Source organism: Perca fluviatilis, chromosome 11 (genome assembly GCF_010015445.1).
Source record: "Perca fluviatilis chromosome 11, GENO_Pfluv_1.0, whole genome shotgun sequence".
Lineage (NCBI taxonomy): Eukaryota > Metazoa > Chordata > Actinopteri > Perciformes > Percidae > Perca > Perca fluviatilis.
Window position 1 is genome coordinate 23,812,735 of NC_053122.1, and position 14,689 is coordinate 23,827,423.

A 14,689-nucleotide genomic window follows, 5' to 3' on the forward strand; every position below is an offset into this window, starting at 1 on the left:
AAATAAACATATCCAGGTGTTAGAATGGCCAAGTCAAAATCCAGACCTGAATCCAATCGAGAATCTGTGGAAAGAACTGAAAACTGCTGTTCACAAACGCTCTCCATCCAACCTCACTGAGCTCAAGCTGTTTTGCAAGGAGGAATGGGCAAAAATGTCAGTCTCTCGATGTGCAAAACTGATAGAGACATACCCCAGCGACTTACAGCTGTAATCGGCAAGGGGCGGCGCCAAAGTATTAACTTAAGGGGGCTGAATAATTTTGCACGCCCAATTTTTCAGTTTTTTATTTGTTAAAAAAGTTTGAAATATCCAATAAATTTCGTTCCACTTCATGATTGTGTCCCACTTGTTGTTGATTCTTCACAAAAAATTACAGTTTTATATCTCTATGTTTGAAGCCTGAAATGTGGCAAAAGGTCGAAAAGTTCAAGGGGGTCGAATACTTTCGCAAGGCACTGTATACACACAGTGCTGCTCATGAGTATAGGAACCCATGCTAAAGTTGACTAAAAAGAGGAACAAAAAATATCGTCTTTTGGAAATTGATCTTAATGCCTTAATTAAAAAAATGAAGAAAAATCCAATCTTTAAGGACACCAATTTTCTTTGTGAATGAATAATGTATTGTAAATAAATAAATGGTCTTCCTTAAAATACAGGGGGCATAAATATAGACACTCCTATGTTAAATTCCCATAGAAGCAGGCAGATTTTTATTTTTAAAGGCCAGTTATTTCATGGATCCAGGATACTATGCATCCTGATAAAGTTCCCTTGGCCTTTGAATTAAAATAGCCCCACATCATCACATACCCTTCACCATACCTAGAGATTGGCATGGTTTTATTTCAGTTAGCCTAATAGCTGGTTTGATTTGCATTGAGAGATGATTTTATGGAAAGTACCCCATGCCAATCTCTTTCAATTAAGGTTTTAAGATCAATTTCCAAAAGACTGGTTCCTATACTCATGAGCAGCACTCTGTGTGTGTGTGTGTGTGTGTGTATATATATATAGAATCAGAACAAAGAACAAACGTTTAAAGGGCACAGCATCAGAGGTATTCAGTGGATGACACAGGAATGAAATGTAATTCTGTTTCAATGTTTTTTCATACATCAAAGAGTCTATTAATATTAATACCAATATTTTGTTGCTAAATTTATAGTTAATTTATAGTTTGAATCCGGGGCACAACATTGCCGGAGGGCTGCGGGCTGATAAGATCTGTCTTTGTGGTTCATTTCTGCCACTATCTAAAACACACACCAATACACCAAACATTGCAACACTCTTGTCCAGAACCTGCTGCAGAGCTTTGGTGGGGACATCCTCTGAATTTAGAAGCAGGTTCAAAGACATGTCCAGCTCTGCCACAGTCCTGAATGGTGAAGCATGGTATTTTAGGACAGGAGAACAACAGCCAGCAAATGTTCCTGGGGAGTTTCTCTACACTGTCCCCTCATTCTTGCCCAGGGTAACCACAACAGCAGGCCTGTTCATGCATGCCTCCCTTCAGCACCAACCTCCCTAAAGTTACCTAAAGGTTCAAAGCTAGCTAAATGCCACAGGGTCACAGGGTGTCCTGAGGAATTAGGCCTGAGGCAACGTCTTTATGCTGTTTAGCACTGAGGTCATTTCAGGTTGCTTTGCAGCCACAGAACGTATCCAATAGGGTCGGTAGCGATGCTTTCTCAACTACATCAGTGTCCTTGCCAGCTGATACCATCAAACTTACAATGCATACAGCCTAGGCACAGTTATTGCGTGAAAAAAAACAGTACAAGAATCTTTGTGTTGCATCACCTTTGTATCAGAGCTGGGAAAACAGAAAACCACTGTACCCATGGAGGGAAAGTTCACTGCAAATTCATACAAAGTTATTCTGAGAGATCATCTTTATCTGAAAATGAAACATCATTCTGATGGAGAAGTCTCCTCTAGGATGACAATATCCACACATCACTGACTGATTTAATGGAAATACTGTGAATGCCATGGCCTTCACAACCACCAGAACTCAACACAGCTTGAACACCTAAGGGAGATTTTGGACCAATGTCTGCACTCCCCACCACCAAATCATCAAAACACCAAATGAGGGAATGTCTTTTGTAAAAATGGTGTTCCTCCCTCTAGCGCTGAAGCTGGAGGCTGTAGTGTCCCAACACCTCATTTAAATGTCAGCCATCTTCACTGGCCTACAGAGCAGTAAGTAAACGTTATTTATTCAGTCAAAATCAAGTTGAGACCAGAATCAGATCAATTATGCCATAGGCCTAGCTATGTGTATAACGTTTACTTTACGTTCAGATAGAACAGCGTGTAACATGTGTAACTTAAAGCTGCAAAACAAAGCTAAAAAGATAAGCTAGCTAGAACAGTTAGCCTTATACTCTTCCTAGCCATTTTCTGTAACTGAATTTAAATTAATCCAATATTTTAGTAATTGAATTAGGCAGTAGCTAAATCAAACCATGACAAAGGGTAACAGCAGCTAATTTACCACCGGCAGTCCTGCTAAATGATTACAAACGTTAGGCCCCTGAACGCGATTTGAAAATCAGTTTCCTTCATCATCAAAATTGTCTAGAGGCTAAGGTTAAAGGCCTGTATACACACCACACACAACAGGCAATTTTACTACAATGAATACATAAAGCAAGTCTGGCAATTATGCCATTAAATTAAATTGTAAACCAAACTAAATCTCTTTATCATTTATGCTACAAACACTAGCTAATTACCTTAGCTACACATCACACACTTTCAGAAAAGTCAAACGATCGTTTTAAATAAGGATCATAATGGATTCATTTTACACAACTGGTGCATCCTGGACAAAACCGGAGTGTACCAGACTAAATTAATATTTACATAACATCTAACATGATAACAAGTACACTTGCAGTACCCGACTTCTACCACATGGTGACGTCTTGTACTGAGACCCATAGAATGTAGCTATATGGAGGATGGCGTACATGTTTGTCCCTCACGGTTGGGTCCGTCTTCAACAATGAAGCACGTTTTCGAAAAGTCTACGCAGCGTCGTTCACACTTTTTGTTTTTACTTTAATAATATAATTTCTTACATCGTATCTACATATGTGCGGATACACGCGCGCGCGCGCGCACACACACAAACATAGTGGATGGTCACCATAGGTCTGACACTGGCAGCACGCGGCTAAGCTGAGCTCCTGCAAGAGGGCGTTGCAGGCTCCGTTTGTTTTGCAGCCTGTCCAATGATCGAGCTACATGGCTTCAATCACCAACACGCTGCCGTCTCTCCGACCTATCAAAGACGCGACGTCCCAGTTCCTGCTCTTATAAATGTGCACGGATCGGCGCAGACTGGGTACCAGATAATGAGAGAGACACTAGCGGTGCAACAGACGACAAGACATCGGACCTGTCCGTCCTTTAGTTTTTATTTCGATTTTCGCGTTTATCCAGGTAATTTGACTTCTTTTCCCTGCTTTTTTAAACTTAATCATGGTGGGGCAGGAGCAGCTCAGAAGTCTACTCATTGTAACGATAGCGTTACGTGTACACTACCATAGGCTACTTTAGACAATTAACTCTTACATTTATGGGCATTTATTTCGCTTAAGTGGATCCAACATTTTATTTAGTCTGTTTTGGATGTTATGTGTACGTTTTGTGTGTTTGCATAAGGTTGTAGATAGTAGGCGAGGTGATGGATTACAACGTGGAAGCCAATGATGTAATATTGCTTCACTGTGGCAGCCAACTATTGTAACTATGACTACAGGCGTACTGGCAACAGGATGTACAGTAAAGATGCGTTTTTCTGAAGTCGCGATTGTTGCCTTGTAATGTGGTTTTTCCATGAGGTATCCTTTGTGAGCTGGCAATCTGCCTTGTTCAATTCAATCGTAATGGTCATGCACATGCGGTGGAAAGTGGCTTTTGCTTTTCCCTTTGTTTCCAAGCTGGAAAGGGGGGGAAAAGACTGGAATTGTGCCTTCTTTTACATCCTCAACGCGTTTTTCACCCCTCCTCCTTTCTGGAAGAGGCGACAATGGTGTCGTTTTTGTGTTGCTTTTTTGCGCCACCCCCACCCCTACCCCCTTTAAAAAAAAAAAACGTTTAGCACTTGTGATCCAGAGCGAACCGAGATCTCATCTCCTCTCCTCTGCTTTGCTTATCAGGTGTGTTATAGTAGGAAATAAGATGGCCACGTCTGCCAGCGCCACATTGAGTAAAGCTGTCAAGCAGCAGTACATGGAGCTTTCTCAGGGGGATAAAGTCCAAGCCATGTATATTTGGATTGATGGAACCGGAGAGGGGCTACGCTGCAAAACCAGGACGCTGGATTTTGAGCCCAAAAGCATCGAAGGTAAGCGGCTCCTGAAACCTCCTGAAACGTTCGTAAAGATGCTAAGTCCTACAGTATAATATAGCGTCCCTTGTCCTCTTCTGACTCTTGTAGATCTACCAGAGTGGAACTTCGATGGCTCCAGTACCTACCAGTGTGAGGGCTCCAACAGCGACATGTATCTGATTCCTGCTGCCATGTTCCGGGATCCATTCCGTAAAGACCCTAACAAGCTGGTCCTGTGTGAAGTGCTCAAGTACAACCGCAAACCTGCAGGTAACGAACACGTTCAGAAAACTATGTTGCCCTCTACAAAATAAAGTAACCGGACAATAAAACGTTAAAAAGGTGATGTAACTGTAGCAGAGAAGTGTTCCTTCTCAACAAGAGCAGATTTGATTGGTTTTAACAGTGCAAGGTGGGTGGGACATTACTTTTATAGGGAGAATAAAAGGGTAAAAAACACACTTAGATCAAGAAATGTCATGCTCAAAAATTATCTTGAGTATCTTTAATTGCTAATATGTTGAATAAAACAAGCATGCAATCTGACCTGAATGGGGCCACCCTCTATGGCTCCCCTCAAACAATTGAAAGATTAAGCCCTGCTATGTTGTATTCCTTGTTAAAAAGAATTACAGTTGCATGACTTATTGTGCACACACTTGCATGCTTTGACACAAGTTCACTAATTTGCATATGCAATTATTGTGCATACACACTGATGCAGGTATTTAGAAGTTGAGGCTTGTACATGTAGAAGTGGCAGCTGTATTGGTAAAGTAGCCCCTCACAAAAAAATTGTAGAGGACATTTAGATTAAAACTAAACTATAGTTAAACAAATAACTGAATAACTATTGTACAGTTTCATATGCTATTAACGGTTTTGTCTTGAGGGGATATCCAACACTTTTATAGCTCTGGGACCCTAAAGCAAATTGGAAATTGTTGCAATACCTTCCATGTTGGAGACCAAATCACTACTTATATAATTTGCCTTGCCATTTAGATTACTACAGGAATGGTACTTTTGCAGAACTGGCTCAGGTAACTGGATTTTACTGTACTCGTGTCAGTCATCTTATCGAATTATTTTTTTTTTCTCCTTTTTGCAGAAACTAACCTTCGACTCACATGCAGCAAGGTGATGGCGATGGTGGAGGACCAGCATCCTTGGTTTGGCATGGAGCAGGAGTATACCATTCTGGGCACAGACGGACACCCTTTTGGCTGGCCATCTAATGGTTTCCCTGGACCACAAGGTAAGCAGCTACTTTAAAGCTTTTGTGCATAGAAATGAATTCTTGTCTGGATGGTTTGTTTTAATATTTAAAATATTTACAGGTCCATACTACTGTGGTGTGGGAGCTGACAAAGCCTATGGCAGAGATATAGTGGAGGCCCATTACAGAGCCTGCCTGTATGCTGGAGTTGATATCTGTGGCACAAATGCAGAAGTGATGCCTGCTCAGGTAAAGATGAAATCCTAATCCACATTTGGACTTTAGACATTTTTATGGTGTTAACAGCCAGTTAAAAATTTGATTTTTATAATAAACTTTTGCATTTTCAGTGGGAGTTCCAGGTTGGACCTTGTGAAGGGATCAACATGGGTGATCATCTCTGGGTGGCACGCTTCATCCTGCACCGTGTCTGTGAAGATTTTGGCGTTGTTGCCTCATTTGACCCCAAGCCAATCACGGGCAACTGGAACGGTGCTGGCTGCCATACAAACTTCAGCACAAAAGAGATGAGGGAAGAAGGTGGATTAAAGTGAGTGTCGAAAGCATCATGGGGGTTGACTTGACAGCTCTACCATGTTTTTTTTTTTTGCATACATGATTTAGAATTTCTGATGGGGAATCTTGTCATTTCTGCTTACAGAGCCATTGAAGATTCCATTGAGAAGCTTGGGAAGAGGCACAGCTATCACATCCGTTCCTATGATCCCAAAGGGGGGCTCGACAACGCCCGCCGTCTCACCGGCCATCATGAAACCTCAAACATCAACGAATTCTCCGCAGGCGTGGCCAACCGTGGCGCCAGCATCCGCATTCCTCGTAACGTCGGCCAGGAGAAGAAGGGCTACTTCGAGGACCGTCGCCCATCGGCCAACTGTGACCCGTACAGTGTGACCGAGGCCCTGATCCGCACCTGTTTGCTGAACGAGGAGGGAGATGAACCTACGGATTACTAAATCCACAACTCAGTGACTCTCTTCCACTGCCCTCACGACTTATCTTTTCTTTAAACTAGTACTGTATTTTTATTTTTTCTCTCCTTCTGAGATGATTTAACCTCCATTTTAATGGCTTAAAGTTGGCTGGTCAACTTAAAATGTGACAAGGAAATTTCCTTGGTAGATATGCGCTGGTAATGGCAGGGTATGTCTTTCCCCTCTTCTTTAGAAGGGAGTGGCTTTTGTAACACTGTTTTATAGCCCATGTCATATCTTTCCCTTTTCTGTTTGACTAAAATGAACTAAAGCATATGGATGCTGAAGAGTAGAGCTGCTAAGGCTGGACAGCATGTGTAACTTAATCATAAATCTGACTAGTTCATGTACTGTTAATATGTTGACCTGCATTTTTAATTATCCAGTCTTCAATATTACTAACTCTTGATATACGAAGTGTCTATATTTTAAATGGCAATGTTTGATGTCTTCAGTTTTCGACACACTGGGTCATCTTGTATGGTACATTTGTAGATGTCTGTACCCAGACTTATGTTGTCCAAATGTGGTGGATCTGTCCATAATGCCATTTGTAGATTTTCCTCAAGGAGTTTTATCCTTTTGTTAACTGCAATATTGTAATGCACCTGATTTGGTAAAAGATGTTTACTGGACCTGGTGTTTTTTATTGATGCATTTAAAACTTTTATTTTTATCACAACAAAGCTGTATGACTCTTCACTTCAAAACTTACGATATAGCTTCGGCAAATGTATTTGTTTTCCAAGAGCTGGGCAAGATCGATACCTCTATGCGATAAATAAGTTAGCTTAGCATAAAGACTGGAAGTTGTGAAAGGGCACCTTGAAAGTTTAGTGATTTAACACACATTTTGTTAGCTTCACACAGGCTAGCTGTTGCCCTTGATTCCAGTCTTTATGCTCTGCCAGCTAGCTGGCTGCTGAAGTGGAGATCAACAATGGAGCTCAAAGCTCTTTCAAAACATGAATTCATAATGATGGAGCACACATCCCATAAAACTAGTGCATTTTTTTTGTTCTATTAAATTTGGTCTGTAGGTCTTGCACCGCAACGCTCACACTTGTAAAAGCTGTGCTGCTGGTGCCAGCATTTTACTGAAAGCAGTAAACATTAAAAAAAAGAATTGCACTTAAAGGTAACTCTAGTAAAGGCTCTGGCTGTGTGTTCTTTTGCCAAATGTTCTGATGTTTCAGTCTAGCTGATATCTTGGCAGGAGCTCAACAGCAGCTTTGTTCTGACTGGTCTTTAGGACCCTGTGGGAATTAACTGGAAACTAGTGTACTCACGAGACAAGTTCTACTCCTTCACTGCAACAGCCAGAAGCCAATGTTCCCAGAAGTGCTTGGTTGCGAAGTACACTGCACCACTGACTGAGAAACTACCATGTCTGCATCCTGTTAACTATAAAACAAACCAGACAAGCAAGTTGACACAGCAGGAATACATTTATGTTTGGGTACAGCTGTATGTGACATCTGGATTTAGTGTCAATTTCTACCAAAAGGAGCATATCAAGACAATTATTTTTAGTTGCATTTCTTACTTTTATAATCCAGGCAAAGTGCACCTTTAAAATGCTAATGCAGATGTTTCCTTAATTCCTCAGAATATATTTATAGTGCATGCAAATGATGTCTGTGACCAAGCTCTGCAGTCTATTAAACATATGTGCCAATTCAGCAGTATTTACGTCAGAGCTATCTTTAAGAAATAGTTGGGAGTGAGAACTGAATATAAACATTAGTGAAGGAATTATTTGTTTCCTATACCAACAGAACAGGGAGACATTCCAACCACATGTCTTCACAAGAAGCACTTCACATCCTCATTTCACGGGACATAAACATGTACTTGGTGTCCTACTCGGGGGAAGGGTAACAAAAGTTTTCTTGCTTTGAGACCTTTCCCCTACATCCCGACTGCCCTCACAACAGCACGTTAGTCAGCTCACTGATTGGCTTTGCCAGGAACAAGTTAACCAATCATAAAGCTAAGGGGCAGGTTGAGTCCTTTTTTAGAGGATGTTGGCTGTCCTAAAACCAACACAAGTCTAACTTTGTTTTGGTGTTCCAGTAATCTGAAACCTCTCTAGCCCTTCAACATTGTTTTGTGCCTGCATTTGCAGGTTCCTAGAGTTTGTGTAAGGTTTTCAAGTAAAAACATGTGGTAAAGAATGCAAGGTTTGGAGAACAGCTTTACAGGTATGAGGAAACAGCTATGCTTTAATACTTAATATGGAATGCAAAACATAATTCCAAAGTAATCTCTATGTACAATGGGGCTAAATCTTCTTTGTCCATATTTCTATTTTTGTCTACATTCATGCAGAAGCTGTTGTGCAGTACAGCTAGGAAATAGTGTAAGAATAGTGGAGAAAATGCAGTTAAACTCCCTCCCCCACACATGCACTAATTCTTACCATGAACCAAAAACAGAACTAAAACAGACCCACATCCAAAAACTCCATCCACTAACTGCTACACACAATTACAGATTGTTGATTTGAAGAAGGCCTGAGGGCCAAAATGTCATCAGAATAAATAGCGATATACATATGGAGTCAGAGTGTGCAACACATGTGTCTTATTTTCAAGTCTATCTCCAGTGATCAGCATCTCACGACACCCATTTGTGTGCGTTACTTTTCCCATTTATATTTCATTTTTTTCTTTTTCCCAACCTTCCCACTAATCCCACTTGTGCCATTATTTTCTTTATCCCTTTTACCATATGGATAGTCAAAACATTACCAAAAGGCCATTAACCTTAATCACTCCTAATCATGTTTCCATTTCTATATCTGGAAACTGTATGGATCTGTTATATCCAGTTCTTATTTAACACACACTTGAGTGTTAAATAAGAACTGTGAAAAGCACCTAATGACATTCAGTCACCGTCTTAACTCCCTTCCACTTCCTCTTTTCAAAGCTCAATTAGGGGGCTTCTATTTGCATGCAGAATCCAAACCACCTTCCGCCTGGGAAGCTCAAACGATGGGGAGACACTGGACAAAGGATGGAGAGGGATGCTGCCCTGTTGCTATGACAACCACCAGAATGTACAGGCTGGATCATGGTGGTTCTTGTGTGGAGTGGGAGAGGAAAAAAAACACATGTTACGTAAGGAGGGAAAATACATGAAATGGGGTCTCATAAATGGAGCTGCACAATAACCCTCTGGCTAAACACAACATTAAGATGCTAGTCAGTTAGCATGCACTCGAACTATGGCACCAAGCATCGCAAATGCCCTCCAACTTTGTAAATTTTTTTTACATATTACATATTAAAAATAATGACTGACATTTTGGTAATCTAATGTAAAAACAGCACATGGAACTGCAAAAAAAAACAGCACGTGCACAGAGTAAGTATTATCTTTAGGATGTGGCTTTGCTGTGCATGTGGGCTACAGTATGATTCTCTTCACTGAAGCTGTGTTGTGTAACACATCATACTAGCTCAAACCAGTACTGGCTCTTCTTGCTACAGTGTGCAACAGAGGAAAGGAGCTCTGCAGTAAAGTGTTCCCAAGGACGAGGGGATGATAAAATGTACAAAACAGCTTAGAAAGGAAATTGTAGTTTGTTGTCAAGTGCCAAAAACTGCTTAAGAAAACTGCAAGAGATGGAGAGGAAATGTCAGTGAAGGACAGAATTGTCTCATTGCTAATTTCTTTGCAGTATAATCCTATTAAAGAGGGAAAAAACAACAAGATGAGTTTGGGAATATCTGAAGGGGTTTTGAATTATTATATATAACAATTATGACAAACCTGTTTTCATTATGTTTTTTCTTGCTCTTTATGTGATTTCATCAATAACCAAAACTTCTTTTCTTAAAACAACCTTTCTTGCAGATCCCTCACGCACAAAATATTCACTCTCACGTGCGTTTACACAACAGGGGAAGCTGATCACACATTCTCGTGTTAGCCTTTGCAACCCATGTGCTAACACAGCGCTGTCAGCAGGGGCATAGAATACCAAGCTGCTGCATGTTTACATCCACGGTGTGGTCACATATTCAAACGGTTTGGTGTTTTCACACAGACAGATGTTGTGCCCTTACTCGAGGCATCCTGATTGGCTGAGCACTCTGGTGTGATTGGGCTGATGCTAGATCCCCTTTAGCTACTCACGGTTACCTGCGCCATGATTGGTCACGCCGTTACGTATGACACAGTGACACAGTTTTGACTGTGCAGCTGCAGCACAGACACAGCTATGTGCCTTTGTTTCTTTCACAGCCGATGGATAGTCGAATCAGATGAAAGTGTGTTGTTTTGTGTAGTGTGGCAAATGAAGTTTTATAGAAAACAATGATTTTAGCATTTGAAATGTATTCATAGCCTGCTTTTGCAAGTAAAAACGGTGTAGTTGTGGAGTAAAGAACAGACAGAATCTGCTTAGTTATTTATAAACCAAAGCAATGTCCACATTTAAAGCACTAGGGATTATAACCCTCTGACAGAAAAAGGTGGTGTCATACTTGACCTACTTGGTTTTCTGTATCTAAATTCTTTGCACTTGAGAAAACATTTATTTTTGCACAAGCATCCAGCATTGCTAAAATGTTTCTTTGTTCTAAATTGACACTTAAAAGATATGCATCCACTCTCGTACATAACTCCTGGGAGGACAAGACAAGTGATGAAATTTTTTAAATAAAATGTGCTTTGACATTTTTGCTCACAAACTGTTCTGGTCACAAACTGTTCTGTTCAGTTTCACCAACATTCAAACATTTCACACTTCAATGACTTGAATAGTAAGCAGGGTGAATGGCCAGATGCCAGTACTCGTGTGACACTAAACACACAAGAAGTGCTCCCCCCCCCCCAAAAAAAAGCCTCCTGCTGATTTATCTGCAAGGGTTGTTCGTTCTTTAACACACAAAACAGTGGGTGACCTGCAGACCCCAAAACATTTCAATTTCATAATGAGGCATGCAAAACACATCCATGTCCTAACAGTTTTGCTAGTACACTCTGTCCTGTATGTTCGTAGTGAAAAAAAACTGATCTAATATGAAACTTTATTGCTTTATGTGGGGACACTGGAGCACTGCATCAGCAGACAGTAAACATATAAAAGAAGACATGCAAAATATGAAAATGCACTGTGAGGGAAGCTGTCATTGATCATGCTGTATTTTCCTTACAATGTAACCTTTGAATGAAATCGCATTTGACCAGATGTATGCAATTCGGTTAAACTTCCCTTGTATTTGATCATGTTGAATCCTTTACAATAGAACCTTTGACTGAATGAATATTGGCTTGATTGCATAAACTCCCACCTGAATGTAATCACAATACTCTCACCTCTGGCCAATGAGCTTTTTGTCTCGAGAACAAAGCCATGCAAAACAATAAGTGAAAGAAACAACCCTGCCAATGAAAGAGAGAGAACATGATCCTATCAGTGTGCATATTACAAACTAACCTTTGTCTTGTGTACCATGCTCCGACCCTTAAAAGTGTGACAATACTGTAAGAGATTTTTGACTTGTTCCTTGTTGTCAGAATCAGATTACAAAATTGCCACGACGTGCACTGAAGAATTCATAATTTTTATATAATAAAAAAAACATAAATATATACCAAATTCAATTATTTTCATAAAGATTTGTACTTTGACTGAAGCCTGATCACACATGATCAAAAAATAGGTGCATTTTCTAATAAAAAGAAAAAAGGTTAACAGATGTTGTTAAACTTGGTAAAATCAAGCTTTCTTTGATTAGTTTCATACAAAAAAAGTTTTTATATGAATCAAGCAGATTAAAAGAAGGGGGAATATAATGCTATTGGATTCATGTATAAGCTTAAGATGAATACCATGTTGGGGATTTTCAGCAGGAGAAAGAAGTCATGTTTCTTCTGCGTAATGCTAACAGCTGCCTCTCACATGGCAGCCATTATACTGAAGGCTCTTCAAAAGATTGACCCACAAACAAGTCAACGTTCTGGGTCAACTTCAGCAGTGAATGGACACTTCTGCCAGATCCTTAAGGAACAACACCATCTTCACATGAGTCAAACATAAATTCCAGCACACCAAAAGCACCCTCTCTCACACCCACTCTTAGCATTAGTCACACCTCTACACACCTTTTTAAAAGGTAAGTAAAAGTTGAATGGCACCACACCACCAGTTAGGTAACATACTCAGCACTTTGTGCGTCATGTAAAATCTACTTGCTAACCCTTAGGCTCACCAACAGTTAACAGGAAGATTATAGATTCCCCAAAACGTGCACTGTACAACAATGTTGCAATATCTGATAAGGAAACCATTTGAGGAGTTTGGAGAGGAACCATCTCTATGGTGTAACTGCTAAGAACTCATCCACATCTGAAACATGACAAGGAGCCCCAACTAGACACAACTGGTTTAATCTTTAACAGTGTGTTGTATTTTTTAAACTTGTTATAACCCATAACTACAGCTAGAAGTATAAAGTGGACATGCCCCAAAACTGTAGGCCTACTTAAGAACAGTACTTGAGTAAATGCAGTAATGGGGTTTTTCCTTTGGCCGTGCCGAGCCAAACAATGCCGTGCTGATTTGCGTTTCCATTACTAGTTTTAGCGGGCTGAGCCGCGCCTGGACCTTTCTAGTTTAGTTTACTTAAGTTTACATTTGTACACACTTGTCTAGTGTCGTCAGGTATGCCGCCAGTGTGACTGGGTCAGACAGTGAGACTTCATCAAATTAGCCAGTCACATGCAAGTAGGAACCAATAAAATCAGTATGGTTGTGTTTTTTATAGCTGCTGTGGTAGCAGAAGTGAACAATAAAGACATGATTTGATGCAGATTGCATTTGTCATGAGACAGATTTCCACACTTTTAACCATAGTGAATGAACAGACTCTGGCTTTCAGACACATTCATCTCAGCTCCTTCAGGTGCAGTGTTTAAACTGCGCTGGGTCCTGTTTTGCTCCTGTCTCTTAAGGCCCTGACACACCAACCCGTCTGGCGAGGTCGGTGACTCGAGTCTGTTCGGTGTGTTCCGTGCTGTCATCCGTCGGAGGGGCCGTCAGCCTTCACTTTGGCCAACCTGACTTGCTTGGTCGGAGGGCGGGCAGTCGGACTCAATGACCAATCTGATCGGTGGAGTTCTAGCCCTTGACTAGCGAATCAGTGTACTTATGTTAGCGTGATGAACGGCTCTCAAAATCTGAAGAAAATCTTTTAAACTGACCTTTGTCGATCTGAAATGAAGACAGATTCAGCGACTGCATGGCCTATTTCTTGCTTACATTTTTTTCAGAAACACGTTTCGGTGAACTATCTTCATAAAATATGAGATCGTATTCTGAATGAGCTGCCATTATGCTCGGTTGTAAAAATCCGGGAGCAGCCAGACCCACGTTACGCATTCGTCCAATCAGCTGCTGGTTTTCATTTTTTGGGCAACAATAGAGATTAGCGCCGCCTGCTGTTATGGAGACGTATTACGTCTCGCGCACGCGCAGAACATACGCTCAAGTCGGCGTCGCTTCGGTGTGTTCCGAGGCACTTTTTTGACCAACTCGGGAGACTAACCTTTCCTCTTGACGGTTGGCTGTCGGGTTGGTGTATCAGGGCCTTTACTTCCCTAAGTGGACACATGAGACATGTCTAGTTTTAATACATTGGCTTTCCTCTTTATAATGAGACCCATCATCAAAATGAAAATGTTAATGGCAATTATCTACATGTGCCAGAGGATGAATCCTAAGGACATTTGTGATCATTTGACGTTCTGTCAGGAGGGCAAATAATAAGTAATAACAATGAGGTCATGACTATATACTGGAAAAGAAATACACAAAGTATGTCTCATGAGGGAGTGTGTGGCTTCAGGGCTAATTTGAAATTATCTTGTAGGATTAAATTGACACACCCAGGTACAATGTATTGGTAGGATGGAACAGGGTGGGAAATAGGGGCTATATAAAAAATTGCAGGGTTTAAATTGTATGCTCTGATCAGACCTGCTTGAGCAAACCAGTTGTGTATGTAGCTAAAATCTATGACAACAGACAACTTCACTAGGGAATACCTTGACTTTCAATTTTCACTGCTCAAGATTTAAAAGCTTACTCAGTATATCTGCCTTTCATGT

At 40.7% G+C, this 14,689-nt stretch overlaps 1 protein-coding gene across 1 annotated transcript; it reads left to right on the forward strand.

Annotated features, from left to right (window-relative positions):
* The first annotated feature begins 3,305 nt into the window (after window positions 1-3,305).
* glula (glutamate-ammonia ligase (glutamine synthase) a) lies at window positions 3,306-7,707 on the forward strand. Its single transcript, XM_039815907.1, has 7 exons — window positions 3,306-3,462; window positions 4,182-4,369; window positions 4,463-4,624; window positions 5,466-5,612; window positions 5,695-5,822; window positions 5,924-6,123; window positions 6,235-7,707. Exons 2-7 carry the CDS (start codon window positions 4,204-4,206, stop codon window positions 6,545-6,547), a joined length of 1,116 nt encoding a protein of 371 aa, XP_039671841.1. The 5' UTR covers window positions 3,306-3,462; window positions 4,182-4,203; the 3' UTR covers window positions 6,548-7,707.
* Window positions 7,708-14,689: the final 6,982 nt, after the last annotated feature.

Coding starts and splice junctions, on each gene's coding strand:
- glula (XM_039815907.1), top strand. CDS start 4,204: ATGGCCACGTCTGCCAGCGCCACATTGAGTAAAGCTGTCAAGCAGCAG. Junction 5,613..5,694: donor TGGTTTCCCTGGACCACAAG/GTAAGCAGCTAC, acceptor AAATATTTACAG/GTCCATACTACTGTGGTGTG. Junction 6,124..6,234: donor AGGGAAGAAGGTGGATTAAA/GTGAGTGTCGAA, acceptor TTCTGCTTACAG/AGCCATTGAAGATTCCATTG.